The 19,145-nt window shown below is 47.8% G+C and overlaps 1 protein-coding gene across 3 annotated transcripts in view; it reads left to right on the forward strand.

The window, feature by feature from the left end:
- The first annotated feature begins 6,544 nt into the window (after nt 1–6,544).
- MAN1C1 (mannosidase alpha class 1C member 1) overlaps nt 6,545–19,145 on the forward strand; it is a 146,062-nt gene continuing 133,461 nt past the window's right edge. For all 3 annotated transcript variants that reach the window (XM_044237479.1, XM_044237478.1, XM_044237477.1), the window contains exon 1: nt 6,545–7,293. In XM_044237479.1, coding sequence (XP_044093414.1) covers nt 6,754–7,293 — 540 coding nt within the window. In that variant the 5' untranslated portion in view covers nt 6,545–6,753. The remainder of the gene's footprint in view (nt 7,294–19,145) is intronic.

The following is a 19,145-nucleotide window of genomic DNA, read 5'->3' on the forward strand; positions in this document are numbered from 1 at the left end:
CGGGGCTCTGTGACTCTGAAATCAGCCCCCACCACATAGAGAGATATTGACTAAGTCTTGTAGCCTGCTGGAGTGAGCCCAGCTGTAGGGCCTTTTATCTCAAGACTGACGGGGTGCGCTCTCACTGGGCAGGGCCCCAATCATCAGTGTCTCCCCTGCCAGGGTTCAATTTATCTGGAGGCCATTAAGGAACCAGCTGATGATTATCTCTTGGCTTGAACTTGGCTTTATCTCTGGTCTTTGATTCTAAATAGGACTAATGACCACTTGAGATTCAGGTTGGGTACGAGCTGCCCAGCACCTTCTTGATGAACCGAGGGGAAGCCCCTCGCAGCCTAGTTCACTGCTTCCATCTCAACAAATGCTCCCACCTCCGGGGCAAGTTAAAGACCTGGGAGTCAGTGCAGATGTCTCCCTCGCAATCAATGTCCTATTTCAAGTATTCACTAAGTCCTATCGATTTGGATCCTAAATATGATTTGAATCCTGCAGTCCTGGTGACTGCCCCTGCCCCAGGCCAAGGCACCATAGACTATTGCAATATCCTCTCAAAGGCACCTACCTTGTTTATTCCTGCCTTCCATTCTGTTGCCCACACTGCAACTAGAGTAGCCTTTTTATTATTTTTTTTCTTTTTTCTTTTTTAAAGATTTTATTTATTTGACAGAGAGTAAGAGAGGGAACATAAGCAAGGGGAGTGGGAGAGGGAGAAGCTAGCTTTCTGCTGAGCAGGGAGCCTGACACAGGGCTGATCACAGGACTCTGGGATCATGACCCGAGCTGAGGCAGATGCCTAACAACTGAGCCACCCAGGCACCCCCAGAGAAGCCTTTTTAAAATGTTAATCTGAATCTACCCACCCACCTACCTCTCTACACACATTCCTACTCCAGCCCTAAATCATTCAGTGATGCTACCTGTCTTTCCCCATCACTCTCTCTACTCCACAGACTTACTGGCTTTTCTGTTCTCAAAAGCACCATGTCTCTCCACCCCAGGGCCTTTGCACACGTTGTCCTCTCAGGTTTGTGTTCTCACTGCCCCTCTTTGCTTACATAGCTTCATTCAGCCTTAAGGGAAGTCTTCCCTGACCACTTTGCTACCCCCGCTCCTTAGTTTAGGTCTAGATCCATTGTTCCACATTCCTACAGCAGCATTTCGCTCTTTCCTCATTGTCATCTCAGACTGTGTGCATATTTGGGGATTGCTCATTTGTTGAAACTCTTCTTCCCCTTGAAACTGTTCCCACAAATGGGAACAATGTATCTATTTTTTGCTCACCATTATATCCCTAAAGCCTTGTATATGCCTGGAACATAGCACTTTATAGGTACTTGTTGAATGATGGTAATGAGCACATACAATCCTACCAACAAGATTCTGAGAATTTCACCTGAGGCCAGTGCCCTGCTCTGACCCTCTACAGCACCTGCTTTCATGGCATTATAAGATGGAGAGCAGTAGTAGACTTGAAAGACATAAAGGGCTCTGGAACCTGACTGGGTTCAAATCTTCCCTCTGACACTTCCCAGATATGGGACATTGGGCAAATTCTTTAACTTCTGTGTTTTAGTTTCTTCTTCTGTAAAATATCAGTACTAACAGTACCTGTCTCGTGGGGTGGTTGTAAGGACCCAGTAGTGAGCTTCTAGAACACGCTATTGGAAGGGCTTGGTGCATAACGAGTGCGCCACTAATCTTAGTTATTATTAATATTATTAATAGAAGGAGCACAGATTCTGGGAGTAGATGAATCTGGTTTTCTGTCATATTTGCAAATCATTCCCTGTGTGACTTTGCATAAATCGTGTTACACCCCTGAGCCTCAATTTCTCCATCCGTTAAATCAGGATCTCAAGGCCTACTTCAGAGAAAGCCATCATGAGGGCCTGATAGGATGAGATATAAAGAATGCAGACCAGGGGCACCTGGGTGGCTCCGTGGGTTAAGCCTCTGCCTTCAGCTCGGGTCATGATCTCAGGGTCCTGGGATCGAGCTCTGCATCAGGCTCTCGGCTTGGTGGAGAGCCAGCCCCCGGCCCCCACCTGCTTCTCTGCCTACTTGTGATCTGTCAAGTAAGTAAAATCTTAAAAAAAAATAAGAATGCAGGGGCGCCTGGGTGGCTCAGTGGGTTAAAGCCTCTGCCTTCGGCTCGGGTCATGATCCCAGGGTCCTGGGATCGAGCCCTGCATCGGGCTCTCTGCTCCGTGGGGAGCCTGCTTCCTCCCCTCTCTCTCTCTGCCTGCCTCTCTGCCTACTTGTGATTTCTCTCTGTCAAATAAATAAAATCTTAAAAAAAAAAAATAAGAATGCAGACCAGTGCCCTGTGGTCCTTCCTGACAGGCTAAATTGGTCACTGTTGCCTATTAGATAGGAAGCTCCCTGAAGATAGTGTTTGCATCTGCTTTATTTAGAGGGCTGTTATCCTCAGCCCCCCTGTAGTTGGTAGTCGTAGGTGTTCAATACATGGTTCTTTTTTTTTTTTTTTAAGATGTTATTTATTGAGACACCTGGGTGGCTCAGTGAGTTAAGCCTCTGCCTTAGGCTCAGGTCATGATCTCAGGGTCCTGGGATCAAGCCCTGCATCGGACTCTCTGCTTAGCAGGGAGCCTGCTTCCCCCTCTCTCTCTGCCTGCCTCTCTGCCTACTTGTGATCTCTGTCTGTCAAATAAATAAGTAACATCTTTTAAAAAAAGATGTTATTTATTTGAGAGAGGGAGAGTCAAAGAGAGAGCTTGAATCAGGGGGAGGGTTAGAGGGCGAAGCAGACTTCCTGCTGAGCAGGGTGCCGGATGTGGGGCTTGATGCTAGGACCTGGGATCATGAACTGAGCTGAAGGCAGACACTTAGCCATCCAGGTTAAGTGGGTGGTTGAGCCACCCAGACACCCTTCAATAAATAGATCTTTGTTGAATAAATGAATCAATAATGGCAGGGACCATGCTTTGTCCATCTTTGTGTCCAACCTGAGACTAGTGAAATACCTAGCATCTAAGTTCAATAAAAGTTTGTTGACAGAACAGATTTTTTAAACGCCTACTCATTTCTGTTTCCCCGCTCCATTTGAATTTCTAAATTAAACTGAGAAAGATATTTGTTAACTTAGCCTATACCTCTCTAGCCTTAGTCGTCTTATCTATAAAATGAGGCTATAAATAAAATCCACCACATAAGAGTGTTCTGAAAAGTAAACGAAGCAATATATATTTGGCACACAGGAAATTTTAGTTCATTATTATTCCCTTTCCTGAGCCTCAGTTTCCTCATCTGTGAAATGGGCACCCACTCACTCATTCGTTCATTGATTATTCAACAAACACAGTGCTGATGTGCAAGGCATTGTAATTAAGACCTAGGGCGGTTAGAGAAGTGAACAAGCCATGGTCCCTGTCGTGAGGCACTGTCTGCTTCGGGACTGTATATGAATAGAAAAACCCAGGGATAAAAAAGCCAAGGTAAGTGTGAGGTCTACAGAAACTGGGATAGGGGCCCACAGGGTTTCAGTGAGCTCTTGAGGAAGAGTATAAAAAGTCACCAACTCAGTGTAATCACCAACATGACATCAATCTGAAATGGATTTGAGCTCTCTGGGCTTTGGTTTTTGTAGCCTGGGTCTGTGGAATGTGCCAGTTTTGCTGCAGCTCCGCTTTCTACCCCTGCTCACCAGCATATGAGAGGCTGGGCCAGGTGTCACAGTCCCCCTGAGCATCCAGTTCAAACAGACAAACCCTTCCAAGACTCAGCCTTGCCTTCCTCCCCTTCCCGCTGGATCCTACCTTCTCAGGGGACTGAACAGTGATTCCCTTATACTCGCAACGTGGAACAACAGGGTGCCTCCAAGGAATGCTGGGTTCCTGGTTCTCCAAAGACAAGCCTGCCTCTTCCAGGGGTGGGACCCAGCGAGGGGATGCTTGGGCACTGGGAATAGGGACAGGCCAGGCTATGTGTCTGGATTCCTGAATCTAAGGGGATTCCATGTTTGACTCTGATGTTCACAGCTGGTTCCAGGGAACTGACTCCTACCAATCAAACTAATGAAGGATTGAAACATCTGAATTAGAATTTTACATTTACCCTAGGTGCAACTTGCTGGGTTGGGTGGGACAATCTGTCTCGTCTCCAGTCACCAACGTATTTGCACCCGTTACCCAGAGCGGTCTTTTACTTTCAAGTGAAAGAAATTTACATGTCAAGGGTATTTAAACATCAGGGGAGGGTCTGCTGTCAGTGGCCTGCCAGAGGGAGAAGGATGTCTGAGTCCCAGTGGCCCATCCTAGCAGGCCTCAGGGAAGAAGCAAGATTTATGAGGTGAGAGCCCGCCTGGGCTGCTTCTTCTAACCGTAAAGGCCTCCCTGCAGTATTTTCTGTCTCGTCAACGCTGCATTTCATTTTAAATTGCAGCTGAAAGCAGATATTTTCCCTCTTGCCTATTACACCTCTTAATTTGTCTCTCCCTCTGCTGTTATTTGTCTCTATAAAGTGTTTTGCATGAAAGACCCACACAGCACAGTGTTGCTTTGCCCTGGGTTAGCTTTAACAGGAAGGGAAAGCACAGAGAGGCTTAAGTCCAAGGAGGAAGGTGTGAGAGAGGGCCTTGGAGTCGAGAGGCACACAGGTCTGGGAATATATGGCTGGCAGTGGGTACGTGTGCATGTTTTTGGACCTTTTGTGGGTCAGTGGGTATGTGTGTACACAAGTCAATATTCGTACTGATACGTTTAGATGTCTATGAAGGCTCCGGTGTAATCACCTGATGTCCGTACCTAAATTAAGTGTATGTGTGCAAGTACTCACTCACACTCAACCCCGATTGCATATGTATCTATGCATAGAAGCACACATGTGCACAGAAACACGCGGGCATCTAGGTATGCACGTCACGTGATGCGTGTGGTCTGCACACAGGACCAGGGTTCTCTCTTCTCTGCCCTCACCTCGCATCTCTCCCTCCCCCACGCGGGGACCCTAGTCTAGTTTGGGGTTGTGGGAAAAGGAAGGCAGAGCTGGTTGGTGGGGTTCCAGTGGAAACACTGCCTTAGCCTGGTCCAACAGCGGCTACTGCTCCCCGGCTTGGCTCCAGCCACCTTTTCCTTAGCCTGGCACAGCAGCACTACCACGGCTTCAGCAGAAGCTCTGGGGACCCCTGGGCAGGCCCCCAGCTCCCTGCCAATCCTGGACTGGCACAGAGGGGTGACAGCGGTTCATGAACAATGGCCAGAGCCCTTCAGACTAGCCGGGTCTCCTGCCCCCACCCGTAGGCCAACGACCCTAGCCGAGCGGTTGGGGTGGGGGGGCCCGGCAAGGGGGCCTCGCGGTTGCTCCCGGACCAGCGAACGCTGGCCACTAACCAATGGACGACTGCAGCCCAACGGGGATCCCTCCGAGGCAGCCAATGACCTCGCTGCGCTCTCCACCCCGCCCTCGCCAACTCCGCGCAGCTGGACCATTGGTGCTGGTGGGATGGGGGGAGTGTGCGCGGCGCTGGCCACTTGAGGGAGGGGGCGTGGCTTGGAGTCCCCTTGCCTCTCCCCACCCGCGCTTAGGCCCCGCGCTCGCTACCCACGGACGCGAGGCCATTGGCCTGGCTGCGGCGCCGCGGCGGAGCTGGACCGCGGGGCGCGCGCAGTGGGCGTGACCCGAGGGCGTGGCCCGGAGGGAGGCGGGGCCGCGGGCGCTGTCTCAGTGAAAGCGGAGCTGCGGCGGCGGCGGCGGCGGCGGCGGCGGAGGCGTCCGGGCGGGTGTGCGCGCGTGTGGAGCGCAGGCTCGGCGGCGGCGGCGGCGGCTCAGCCTGCGGCGGCGGCAGCGGCAGCGGCCCGTCTGGAGCGGCCGCTGAGAGGACGCCAGCTGCAACGGGAGAGGTGCAGCCGGGGCTGCGCGCTCCGCGGAGCCGGCGGGGGCCGGGAACAGGTGATCCCCGCGGGTTGCCGAGCCCTACCGAGTTGGCGGGGCGGAAGTCCGCACTCCCGGGCGCAGCTGCAGCCGCCCTGCCGCGGCTGGTCGCGGACGGCGCCCGGCTCCGGACCGCGGCTGGGGCATCCCTCAGCTCCCGCGAGCCCAGGAAGCCCCCTGCCCAGCGGGCTCAGAAGTGCCTGCTCCCGCTGCCCCGCGTCCGCTCCGTGGCGGAGCAAAGTTGTGGACGTGTCCCGATAGCCGAGCCGGGGGCTGTCGCGACGCGGCAGGGTCGGCGCGCTCTCGCAGCGGCGCTGACACGCCAGCTCCGCCACCGCCTCGCCCCTGAGTCGGCCCCTTCTGGAAACTGCTTCTGCGGCTGAAACTTTGGGGCGAGGGGCTGCGAGCGGCTCTGCGCGGGGACGAGGCCTGCCGGCGCCCCTCCGCGCGGACTGCCTGGGCGCCGCGGACGGCATGTGACGGCCCCGGCGGCGGCCGTAGCGCGGGAAGGCGCGGGCCCTGCGGGCTCCGGCCGCTGCGAGGAGGGGCTGCGCGGCGGCCGGAGAGAAGGCTGTGGCGCGCGGCCGACCCTTGCGGGCCCGGGCCCCGAGCCGTGCCGCCCGGCGCGCCCGGGCCCCGCCGAGATTCGTTGCGCCTCCGCCTCGGCGCTGGGGCATTCGCCCCAAACTCCCTGAACTTCAGGGGCAGCCCCCGAAGCGGCGCAACTCTCAGGGACCCCCCCGGCCCCGGGCGGCGCCCCTCGACGACCTCCCCGCAACGAACCCCGGCTGGCCAGTGCCTGCATTCGGAGGGCCTCGGGGGCCCGGCCGGAGCTGACCGGCCCCAGCCCGGGGCCAGGCCACGATGCTCATGAGGAAAGTGCCCGTCTTCGTCCCGGCCTCCCCGTGGGGGCTGCGGCTGCCGCAGAAGTTCCTCTTCCTTCTCTTCCTCTCGGGCCTCATCACCCTGTGCTTCGGGGCCCTTTTCCTGCTGCCCAACTCTTCTCGCCTCAAGCGCCTCTTCCTGGCCCCCCGGACCCAGCAGCCTGGCCTGGAGGTAGTGGCCGATATCGCCGGCCACCCCCTGGCCCGTGAGCGGGAGTCGCCTCCCAATCCGGTCCCCGCCGTGCCAGCCCCCGGTGAGGACGATGCCAGCAGCCAAGCCAGTACCCGCCGCCGGAAAGTGTGGCTGCGGCGCACCCACCCCACCGGGACTCGGGAAATGGCCACGGCGGCCAGGGGCAGCGGCAGCACGGCCCTCCGACCCCAGGAGGGGGGCATCCCGTTTAGCTTTGACTTCAACGCGTTCCGGAGCCGCCTCCGCCACCCGGTCCTGGGGACCAGGGCTGATGAGAGTAAGGAGCCGCAGAGCCTAGTTCGAGCCCAGCGGGAGAAAATCAAGGAGGTAAGGACTCTCCTCCCCCGGAAAACGAGAAGACCCTCCGTGCTTGCGTCTGTTCCTCTGGGCCCCAGTCACTTCTGGTCCCTAGACTACTGTTCTAGGCCCTCACGGGACACTGCACCCTCTTCTCTCCTCCCAAACTTTCCACCTTCTCCTCAGTGGGCACTTTCCCACTGCTGGGTTTAGTTAATCATTCCCACCTCTGACGGATGGGACCCTAACCACTGGATCAACTCTCCCCCACCCTGAATCTGGTCTTTTCAGTCAAGTCCCCAACCCAGATGGGCTACACTCTGTCCCTTTGTGGAGTTGCTAGTTAGCTTCATTAATGGACACCCACTCTGCCTACCATGGGGCCAAGGGCCACATTCTTTCTCACTGTGTGTCCTTAAGCCCTGACTTCCCCCAAACCCCTGTAGGATCTGCTACCTGGAAATCCAGGATATGGGGATGGGGGGGTGGTATTTAGGATCCTGCAAGTATTTTGTAATCTAGCCAGCAACCTACAAACCAGAGGGTGTTGTGCATTCTTGCTAACTATTTATGTTGAGCTTTGAAACACTTATACGTAAGGAAATGTGTTGTAGGAAGGAGTGATCAAGAGGGCGGTGGTGATGTTAAAGAAGCTCCGAGGTTATTGGCTTAATGAAGCAGGTCTTGGACTCGTTCCCCATAGGGACTGTACCAGGGACGGGTTTAGAAGGATCATTTTGAGTGTCAATCTTGGTCTTAGTTTAAGAAACGAAAAGCAAAAGCAGCCTCACCATGGCTTGAAGACTGTTGCCAAGCCATGTCTGGTAACTAAATATTCTGCTCTACCACTATTAGAGCTGCCTCCTTGAGGTTTTTGCCCAGCAATGCAGAGGGGGCTGCAGTGACACCCCCAGGCCACGAGGGGGCTATGGGCAAGCTGTGGGCCAGGGTCTCCTCCCTAGAAATGAGAGGATGCATCCCCCACTCCCTGTGGACCCAGAAGGAAAAGGCTGTTTCCGTCTGGACTTCTTGGTTTGCTGCAAAGGAGTCAGCCGGTCTGACTTCCAAGGGGAGCTGGCGGCAAGGGTCGGGATCTGACCTGCCAGGATATACTCAGAGCCAATGGAGAGCTTAGCTATCCCTCCCTCCTTGTCTGGACTATCCCCCATCCCAGTGTTCACCTCTGCCTTACTTCTTACCTTTGTTGGTACTCAGCCCTTCTGCGCTAAGCCCTGTTGGGAGATGATCCTTCTAAACCCGTCCCTGGTACAGTCCCTATGGGGAACGAGTCCAAGACCTGCTTCTATCTTAACTAGCAATCACAGGTCATTTTGTGACGTCAAGATTGGAAGCCACAAAGATAAGGCCCTGTTTTGTGCATGTGCGCACTCTCGGTTTCCAAATTCTTGTTGAAATCTCAAAGATTAATTGAAGGCTGGAACTTGCAGTAGCTAAGAAAGGGACATCATTGCCCCCTTTTTGGTTAAGAACTGTGTTTTTGATTACTTACCTGAACCGCCCACAGCTTCCTTGCTCAAAGCTGGCTCTGAGCACATTAGCCCATTCTACCTTTTTATACCTCCCCAGAGGGCAGTCACCCCCAGTGAAATTACATATAAACTGCATGCATGCAGTTTCCCATGGGGTGTCCAGAGCTGCCATCATCTTTTCAAAAGGATCCCCCAAACAATTAAGAATTAACTACTGTCCTCTTCAGAAGAGGGGTTTTCTGCGCTTGCATCTAGATCTGTGACCTATTTCTGAAAGCCTGGGGTTGAGAACCATGGTAGGAAGAGTGGGCTTGCTAGTGGGGACTTGGTTCTGCCCCTCCATACACAGACAGCCTCCCTTGCTGGCCGAGGCTGCAGGCTGCAGCAGCTAGGGGATGGTGGGAGGTGTGGAGATGCTGCTGTATAGGGGGTGGTAAGATAACATGGTGGGTGAAGGTCTGCGCTGGCTGCCAGATGTCTGGGTCATTCAGCCTGGCATCTCTGAGCACCCCTGGTAATAGCTGGAGGCCTGCTTGCGTTTACCTGCGATTGGTGTTCAATGAGCCCTCTCTTAGTATCTTGGAGACCTTCAACTCCTCAGAATGGAGGAGGCTGAACTATATACACTATTATATTTCGAAGCCTATTGTCTCTTCAGGCTCCTTGAGTTTGGACCCCCCGCCTTTCCAAGCAACCTGAAAAATGCGAGGCAGAGTTTTTGGTTTAGCTGTTAACACAGAGTTGCCTTCCCTGGCGTCCTGCCTGATAAGGAATGCATAGGACTATGGCTGGAGGATGTCTTTATTTCCTTCTCATTTAAATTTCTATCTGTGCCATGCCCAGGGGTAGATCATTTTAGAAAGGTGCCTATTTTCATAAAAGGGACTGTTGCTTCCCTCTCTGGCTTGTTTATTTCCAGACATGGATTGATTAGACCCCAGGAGCAGAGGGGGAGCTAGCATCAGATAAAAAGGGCTCTGTTCTTATAAGATGAGGTTTTTAAAGTGAAAGTAAACGTCAAGAGAGACCCAGAGAGGGTGATAAATGAGAGTGAATGAAGACTGGACACCCAGGCTCTAGATCAATGAAATATATTTATAAACATTCTGGTTTGAGAGATGAACATGGGCATGAGGTCTGTGCTGATAAGATGGGTTGAAGCTGCATGTTCTGGGTGAACATGCATCAGGAAACAATCTGTCAGTAGGACCAACTATTTCTTCTCACTTTGCAGCCTTGGAACCTTGGAGGAGGCAGTGTGATGGAAAGGGGAAGGCCAGAGACTGTGGGTTCAAGTCCCAGCTCAGTTATCATCAACTGTCGGACTTTGGGCAAGCCACCTGCTCTCATCCCTGGACCTTATTTTTCCTTCTGTAAAATGGAGTGAGGGAGGGGAGAATAGAGTGGTCACGTACACTCTTGCTCCCAGACCTGCCCCAAGCAGCTGCCAGTCTGGTCAGGGACTCCTTAGCAACTGGGCTTTCCCCAGCTCTGTATTCAACGGTATTAGTTCCGTGGAGTCAGAGACAATGGTGTGTTGTTATTGACAATGGTGGTGGTATTCACTTTTGTATCCCTGGCACTTAGTCAAGAGTAGATATTCATACAGTTGATTAAGTTAATTACTCCCATCATCCATATGGAACTTTAGAGATGGGATTGAACCATGACAGATCCTCATATTGGGATTATGAAGAGTAAAGGAGTTGGCGAGAATATAAAACAGCTTGCTAGCAGCCTTCCCTTTCAGATCTGATGATAATATAGGAAATTATTGTCATGATTATTAATTATAGGGGACCTTCGCCATTGGTGGATTTCTTACAGATTCAAGTTCAGCAGACTCTTCTCACTTATGACAAGAGCTGGGAGTGTATAGCTTGTCAGGGTTACATCCCAGTGAAAGGATTTAGACTCTCCTGGGTCCTCCTAATGATGGTTGATAGCTGACCAGGAGAACCTCGGTTGTCCCTTCCAGTGAAGGGGGTTTTGTTATGGGGAATTGAGTAGTCTGGGACATTGAGAATTTAGTACTGGAATGAGGCTACCCCTGGCAGAACATGGGTTGAATTTCTATCCCCATCCCTGTGCACCACTGTATGTGGCAGTCCTGCTAAGAATCCAACCTGGATTCAAGTCCTAGCCACACCATCAACTCTGACCTCAAAGAAAAATTCCAGTCACTAGGCCTGTTTTCCTGGTAAAACAAAGGAACTGGCATTTAGGGAACTCTGTTCTTTTCCTAACTCCCACCTATTTACTGGTTTGTTTATGGATCTGCCCAACCACCTAGAAAAGGGTCAGATGCCTAGTTGGAGCTCAGTTACTTGAATGAGTGTCTATAGTGAAGATCTGTAAGCTAACAGCTGAGGTTGCTGGTGACAGAGGCTGGGTCTTCTTCCTGAAGGTACCTGGAGTTCTAAGTGTCAGAGGAAGGGCTGTAGCAAGGTTGGGGACTCAGTTGTGGTATTATTCCAAGTGCAAGTCTACCAGGAAGGGAGTGGGGAGGTGGCAGCCGTGAGTAAAATCTTTTCATGCCTGGATAGCAGGCATCTGGAGGATGCCCGAGTCGCCCTGTGGTGCCCGAGACTTGGCAGGGAGTGCCCCAGCTCTTGCTTTCTATGCCCTGCTGCCTTAAGCCTGCAGGATATTGCTGGTTATGATACGTGACTATGTCTGAGTAAGTCATCTTGGCAAATGATCTTTGCTTGCCATTAATGGACTGGTTCGTTAGTCATGTGTGGTTTCTCTGTATATCTGATTTATCACCGCTAGTGCCATGGACAGGTAAGAAAATTAAAAGGCTTTGTGTTCTTTGTAGCATGTGAATCTGAGCCTGTGAGATGTTCAGGATAATTAATATTAGGAACACCTTAGATTTAAATAGCTTTCCTTTGAAGAGCTTGGTTTAAGTTGCCGATTCATCGAAGATCTTTTTCTCCCCTTCTCCTTCAGTTTTACTCTTGTCCTGCTCTATGATACATTTAATGTAGGTAGGAAGACTGGCCTGTAATAACTGGACGGGTCCCTTGGGAGACCCTTCCATCCTGAGCCCAGCCGCAGCTCGGCCTTCCTCCTTGGAACTGAGTACTGGGTGTAAAGCTTAGAAATTGTGCCCGTCCCCCTGCCCCGCCCTAGTGTACAACTTTAATCTGCAGATTGGTTGGATCTCTTCTTTCATTTTGAGGTGTATTAACATTTGGGGGAATCAGGTGCAGACATTCCACAAGCAATTGCCTTTTGGGCCTCACATCCTTAACTCTGTTGTTAGTGTTACGTCTAGAAACAGTGACTTTTAAAAGTCAGTTTATTTCACACTGTAGTTAGCAGAGGGGTAAGAATATAGATTCCCCTGTGGTTTTCAGAGTGACTGATTTACATCCGAGCTCAAGAAATGCTTTTTCTCTAGCTTTCCCCGAAGACTGATCCATTACTCTACCAAAAATAAATATTGTGATATATATCAGGCATACTTTGCTCAAAGGGACTTACATCTTTTCTCTTATTGAAAAAAATAAATCAGGCTCACAAATTGGAAAGTCCCATTCAGGGAAGCAGTTTGATTATCTTAGTGGGCACCTGGTCTTGTGGGTACTGCCTCTGGTCTTCCTGTACCCTAAATTGAATCTGTGTTAAGGTAGGGGGTAGGAGCTTTAAGAAATTCTCTCCCTGCCTGCCTTGCTTTCATTGGCCTGGTCAGGAAAGCCTTAGCAAGGAAGTGGTGGACAAGATTCAGGAGAGTAGTTGTCTCTCCTGAATTCACGGGTATTTACTACATTACTTTTTTTTTTTTTTAAGGTTTATTTATTTATTTGACAGAGAGAGATCACAAGTAGGCAGAGAGGCAGGCAGAGAGAGAGAGGAGGAAGCAGGCTCCCTGCTGAGCAGAGAACCCGACACGGGACTCGATCCCAGGACCCTGAGATCATGACCTGAGCCGAAGGCAGCGGCTTAACCCACTGAGCCACCCAGGCGCCCGTACTACATTACTTTAAAAGAGAGTCCATGGGCACCTTGGTGGCTCAGTTGGTTAGGCACTAACTCTGATTTCGGCTCAGGTCATGATCTCAGGGTGGTGAGATGGAGCCCCTAGTCGGGCTCTGCCCTGGGTATGGAGACGGCCTGGGATTCTCTCGCTCTCCTTCTTCCTCTCCCCTACCCTCTCTAAAAAATAAGTAAGAAATAGGGGCACCTGGGTGGCTCAGTGGGTTAAGGCCTCTGCCTTCGGCTCAGGTCATGATCCCTCTCTCTCTCTGCCTGCCTCTCTGCCTACTGGTGATCTCTGTCTGTCAAATAGATAAATAAATAAAATCTTAAAAAAAAAAGAAATAAAATAAAAGAGGGACCCTGCATGAAACTGGGATGAGTGTTGTGAATCAAAGATGATGATGATGATGATGCTGATGATGCTGATGCTGATGCTGATGATTCTAGTCCGTATACCGCAGGCTCAGAAAGACCAGGCTCATTTAAACAGCAAGGTCTGGTTCTTGACTTCTGACTACCCCACGGCCAAGGTCACAACTGTTTGCATGATTTGGGGAAAAGAAACAGCAGATTTTTTTTTTTTAGCTCTGGATTCTCATAGCAGATAATGACAGGACACCAGACAGGGGACTCCTCAAAAGAATTCTGAGGAAGCAAGAGCCCAAGTCCCTCTTTTCCCCCACCTCATCTCTAGAGGCTAGTTAATAGCTTAAGCAGCATGATTTTGGTTCTTTTATTTTTTTATTTTTATTTTTATTTTTTTTAAGTAGGTGCCACACACAACGTGGGGCTTGAGCTCAGCACCCCGGAGATTGATGGTCACATGCTTCTCTGATGGAGCCAGCCGGGTGCCCCAGTTTTGGTTCTTTTAAATGCAGAGTGGATGTGGCTGAGATCACTGTAAGTCACAGTCACAGATCCCTGTAAGTTACACCGTTCTGCCATCTCCAACCCCAAAGAGAGCAGACGCCATGGAGGCCCTAGCCTATAGCTATGGGCTCAGTGTGTGGTGGCCCAGGTGTAGGTGTTTTCTTCCCTGAAAAGGCTGTTTTCTAAGATTTGGGCTGAGAGCTCCCCAAACTTGGCTGGCAGGCAGGCAGTCGGAAGAGCTCTTACTCACAAGGAGGTCTGAGTTATGTCTCTTAACTCTGCATTTTCATTAATTAAAGGCTAAGACCAGGGCAGTTGTCCATCTGTTTCAGGGCAGCACTGTTAGTGATAACTTTTACAGAAGAAACTTCGACATACCGATTCATGTTCTCCTCCTTCGATGAGCAATAATTGTGCTTTTATCTGGCATGCTCTGGGTATCAGCTGCTCCACAGGTGAATGTTACAAGCAAGTCGTTTTCACGAAATAGCAGCCATTTCCAGTGGCTGAATAACAGGAGGTTTCTCTTTCCTCCTTCCACCTCCACCACCATGCAGCGTTCACCAAAAAATCCACCATGCGGGAACAGCAGTGTTCTGTGGGGCACGCTGAGTGGTCTCGATAAGTCTGTCAGCCTCTCAATGCCTGTCCCTTGTGTTTGTTTTTTTACAACAATCCCACAAGGCAGACACTATTTAAGTGTAGTTTCCATACAGAAAAATACACAGATCTTAAGTATACAGTTGGCAGAATTGTAACAATTGCGGAAAACCATTGCAAAGGTTTATGGAAATAAATATGGATCATTTCCATCACCTCAGAAAGATCCCTCTGCTCCTTCCCAGGCAGTCCCCCACCATCCACCTCCCATCTCCTATTTCAGTTTGTTGCTGGAGATGCGTTTTGCCTGTTCTGAAACTTTGGAGTACTACAACATATGCCCTTTTGCGCAAGGCTTCTTTCTCCAAGGATGTTTTTGAAATTCATCCGTGTGTGAATGCCTCCTTCATTCCTTTCTATTATCAAGATACATTCTGTTGCATGAATACACTGCAGTTTGTTTCTCTGTCACCTGTTGTTGACTTTTTGGTTGTTTCCAGTGTTTGTTATGAACAAAGCTGCTATGAACATTTTATGTACAAGTCTTTGTATAGATACGTTTCCATTTCTCTAAATATGTAGTAGAATTGCTGTTCATAGAGTAGACATTTGTTTCACTTCATAAGAAAACTGGAAGCACTTTCCCCAAGTAGTTAAGGCCATTTTATACCTCCATCAGCAGCGTGTGTGAATTCTGCATCTTTGTCAACACTTGTTATTGTCCACCTTTTTGTTTAGCCACTCTGTGTGATATATAGTAATATTTTGTTGTTTTAATTTTTGATTCCCTGTTTACTGTTGGTATTGAACATCTTTTCATGAGTTTTATTTACTGTTTTTATATCTTCCTTTAAGTGTCCAAATCTTATGCCCTTTTTTAATTAAAAAATTGGGCTCTTTATCATCTTACTGAATATAGAAATTCTTTACATATTCTGGATATAAGTCCATTGTCAGATATACACTTTATAAATATTTGCTTCCAGTCTATGGTTTGCCCTTGCATTTTCTTAGGGGTAGCATTCAAAGAGCAGAACTTTTTTTTTTTTCCAATTTATTTATTTTCAGAAAAACAGTATTCATTATTTTTTCACCACACCCAGTGCTCCATGCAAGCTGTGCCCTCTATAATACCCACCACCTGGTACCCCAACCTCCCACCCCCCCACCACTTCAAACCCCTCAGATTGTTTTTCAGAGTCCATAGTCTCTCATGGTTCACCTCCCCTTCCAATTTACCCAAAAGCACATACCCTCCCCAATGTCCATAACCCTACCCCCCTTCTCCCAACCCCCCTCCCCCCAGCAACCCACAGTTTGTTTCGTGAGATTAAGAGTCACTTATGGTTTGTCTCCCTCCCTATCCCATCTTGTTTCATGGATTCTTCTCCTACCCACTTAAGCCCCCATGTTGCATCACCACTTCCTCGTATCAGGGAGATCATATGATCGTTGTCTTTCTCCGCTTGACTTATTTCGCTAAGCATGATACGCTCTAGTTCCATCCATGTTGTCGCAAATGGCAAGATTTTGTTTCTTTTGATGGCTGCATAGTATTCCATTGTGTATATATACCACATCTTCTTTATCCATTCATCTGTTGATGGACATCTAGGTTCTTTCCATAGTTTGGCTATTGTGGACATAAAGAGCAGAACTTTTTAATTTTGATGAAGTCAGTGTATCAATATTTTCTTTTATGGTTAGTACTTTCTGTGTCTACTTAGAAAAAACATTTTTGCCTTCCACATTGTTATGAAAATAGTCTCCTATTAATTCCAGAAGCTTGATCATTTTAGTTTTTACATTGAAGTCTACCATGTACTTCAAATGAATTTTTGTACGTGGGGCGAGGTAGGAGTCCAGAGTCATTATTTTACATTTGGATGTTCAGTTGTTTAGTACTTCTTCTTGAAAAGTCTTTTCTTTTCCCCTTGAATTGCTTTGATGCCATGTTAGATTTATCATATATATGTGTGTGTGTGTGTGTGTGTGTATCATATATCATATATATATATGATTCTGTTTCTGGACTCATCTACAGATTTATCTTTATACCGATGCATACTATCTTGATGCTGTAGCTTTATAATAACTCTTAAAACCAGGTCTTCTATCTTTAAGTTGCTTTTTCAAAATGTTTTGGCTATTATCGGTCCTTTGCATTTCTGCATACATTTTAGAACAAGATTGTCAGTTTCTGTGAAAAATCCTGTTGGGAGTTTGATGGGGTTTGCTTTGAACCAGTAAGTCAAATTGGGGAGAACTGATTCCTTCACAGTATTGGGTCTTTGATCCATGAATGTGGTATCTCTTTCCATTTATTTAGATTTTCTTGAACTTCTCTGAACAGTGTTTTGTAGTTTTCAATGTAGAGGACTTGAACATCTTTTATTAACTGTGTTTCTAAGTATTTTCTCATTTTTATACTGTTATAAATGGTAATCTTTAAATTTTTATTTTTAGGGGCACCTGGGTGGCTCAGTTGTTAAGCATCTGCCTTTGACTCAGGTCATGATCCCAGGGTCCTGGGATTGAGTCCCACATCAGGCTCTCTGCTCAGGAGGGAGCCTGCTTCTCCCTCTCCTCTGCCTGCCACTCCCCCTGCTTGTGCTCACTCACTCTCTTTCTGTCAAATAACTAAAAATATTTAAAAATAAATAAATTTTTATTTTTAAATTTTTGTTGCCAGTACATAGAAATGTAAGAAATTTTTGTATATTGACTTTATATCATGTGACCTTATTGAATTCATTCAATTTTTTTTGTAGATTCTTTAGGATTTATTAGGTATACAATCATGTTGTCCATCAGTCAAGACAGTATTACTTCTTGCTTTCCAATGTTTATGCCTTTTATTCCTTTGTCTTCCTTGATTGAATTGGTTAGGACTTCTGCTTCAAGGTTAAATAGAAGTGGTGAGAACTGACCTCTTTGTTCTTGATTTCAAGGGAGGATCATTAAGTCTTTTATGTTAAGTCTGATGTTAGGTGTGGGTTTTGGTAGATGCCTTTTATTAGATTGACATTCCCTCCCATTTCTAGTTTGCTGAGAGTTTTTATCAGAAATAAGATCAGATTTTGTCAAATGCTTTTTCTGTATCTCTGGAGATGGTTATATTGTTTTTCTCTCTAATTCTATTAATATGATGATTATATTGATTTGAAAAGAATGTTAAATTTGCATTTGATTTTCTAACATTTTGTTAAGAATTTTTGCACCTGTGTTTGTGAGGCATATGGGTCTGTAGTTTTCTTACAAGAGCTTTGTCTATTTTTTGGTGCAGCGTTATGTTACTTCATAAAATGAACTGAAAAATGTCCTCTTTTATTTTCTTAACAAGTCTGTGGGACACTATTATTATTATTAAATTTTTTAAAGATTTTATTTATTTATTTGACGGACAGAGATCACAAATAGAGAGGCAGGCAGAGAGAGAGAGGGGAAAGCAGGCTCCCCATGGAGCAGAGAGCCTGATGTGGGGCTTGATCCCAGGACCCTGGGATCATGCCTTGAGCCAAAGGCAGAGGCTTTAACCCACTGAGCCACCCAGGTGCCCCTTCTTAAATATTTAATAGACCTTACTACCAGGGCACCTGGATGGCTCAGTGGGTTAAAGCCTCTGCCTTTGGCTCAAGGCATGATCCCAGGGTCTTGGGGTCAAGCCCCACACCGGGCTCTCTGCTCAGTGGGGAGCCTGCTTCCTCTTCTCTCTCTCTGCCTGCCTCTCTGCCTACTTGTGATCTCTGTCAAATAAATAAATTAAATCTTAAAAAAAATTTTTTTTTACCTCTAAAGCCATCTAGGTCTAGAGGATGTGTGTGTGTGTGTGTGTGTGTGTGTTGTGTGAGAGAGAGAGACAGAGAGACAGAGGGAGGGAGAGGTTTTAAATTATCAATTCAATTACTTTAACAGATACAGGGCTATTCAGAGTTTCTGTCTCTTGTGTTGGTTTAGTCAATTTTGCTTTCAAGAAACTTGTCTATTTAATCCAAGTTGTAGAATTATTTTAAAAAGATTTTATTTATTTATTTGACAGAAAGAGATATAGTGGGAGAAGGAACACAAGCAGGAGGAGTGGGGAAGGAGAACAGGCTTCCCGCTGAGCAGGGAGCCCAATCTGGGGCTTGATCCTAGGACCCTGGGATCATGACCTGAGCAGAAGGCAGATGCTTAACAACTGAGCCACCCAGACTCCCAAGTTGTAGAATTTACTAGCATAATATTGTTCCTAAGATTCTCATTTTCCTTTTAACATTTGTAGGACCTGTAGTGGTGCTCCTTCTTTCATTCCTGATATTGGTAATTGTTTTCTCTGTTTCATTCTTAAAAATAGTTTAGCTAGTAGTTTACCAATTTTACTGATCTTTTTCTGGAACTGACTTTTGATCTTTTAAAAAAATATCCCTTAAAGGGGCACCTGGGTGGCTCAGGTCATGATCCTGGGATCTGCCCCTGCACTGGGTTCCCTGCTCAGTGGGGAGTCTGCTTCTCCCTCTCCTCTGACTGCTGCTCCCCCTGCTTGTGCTTGCTCACTCTCTCTCTCAAATGAATAAATAAAATATTTTAAAAAAATTATCCAGTAAAATTTTTTTAGTATTTACATTTGTCTTTATTTCATTCCTTCTTATTTTGGGCTTAAGTCACTATCTTCTTATAATTTCTTTATCTAGTCTGACAATCTGCTTATGTCTACTACCCCTCTTTCAATCTTCATTCTGTTGTTGTCATATAGTGTGCTTCTACATATGTTATAAACCTCATAATACATTAGTAGCTTTTTTTGCTTCAGTCAGTTTTCTTAAATAAATTAATAAATTAGAGTTTTTTTAATCACACACATACTTACCATTTATAGTGTTCTTCATTCCTTCTAGCATGTCTGAGTTTCTGTCTGGTACCATTTCCCCTTCAGCCTGAGAAACCATTCTTAAT

This window comes from Neovison vison, chromosome 2 (assembly GCF_020171115.1).
Source record: "Neovison vison isolate M4711 chromosome 2, ASM_NN_V1, whole genome shotgun sequence".
Lineage (NCBI taxonomy): Eukaryota > Metazoa > Chordata > Mammalia > Carnivora > Mustelidae > Neogale > Neogale vison.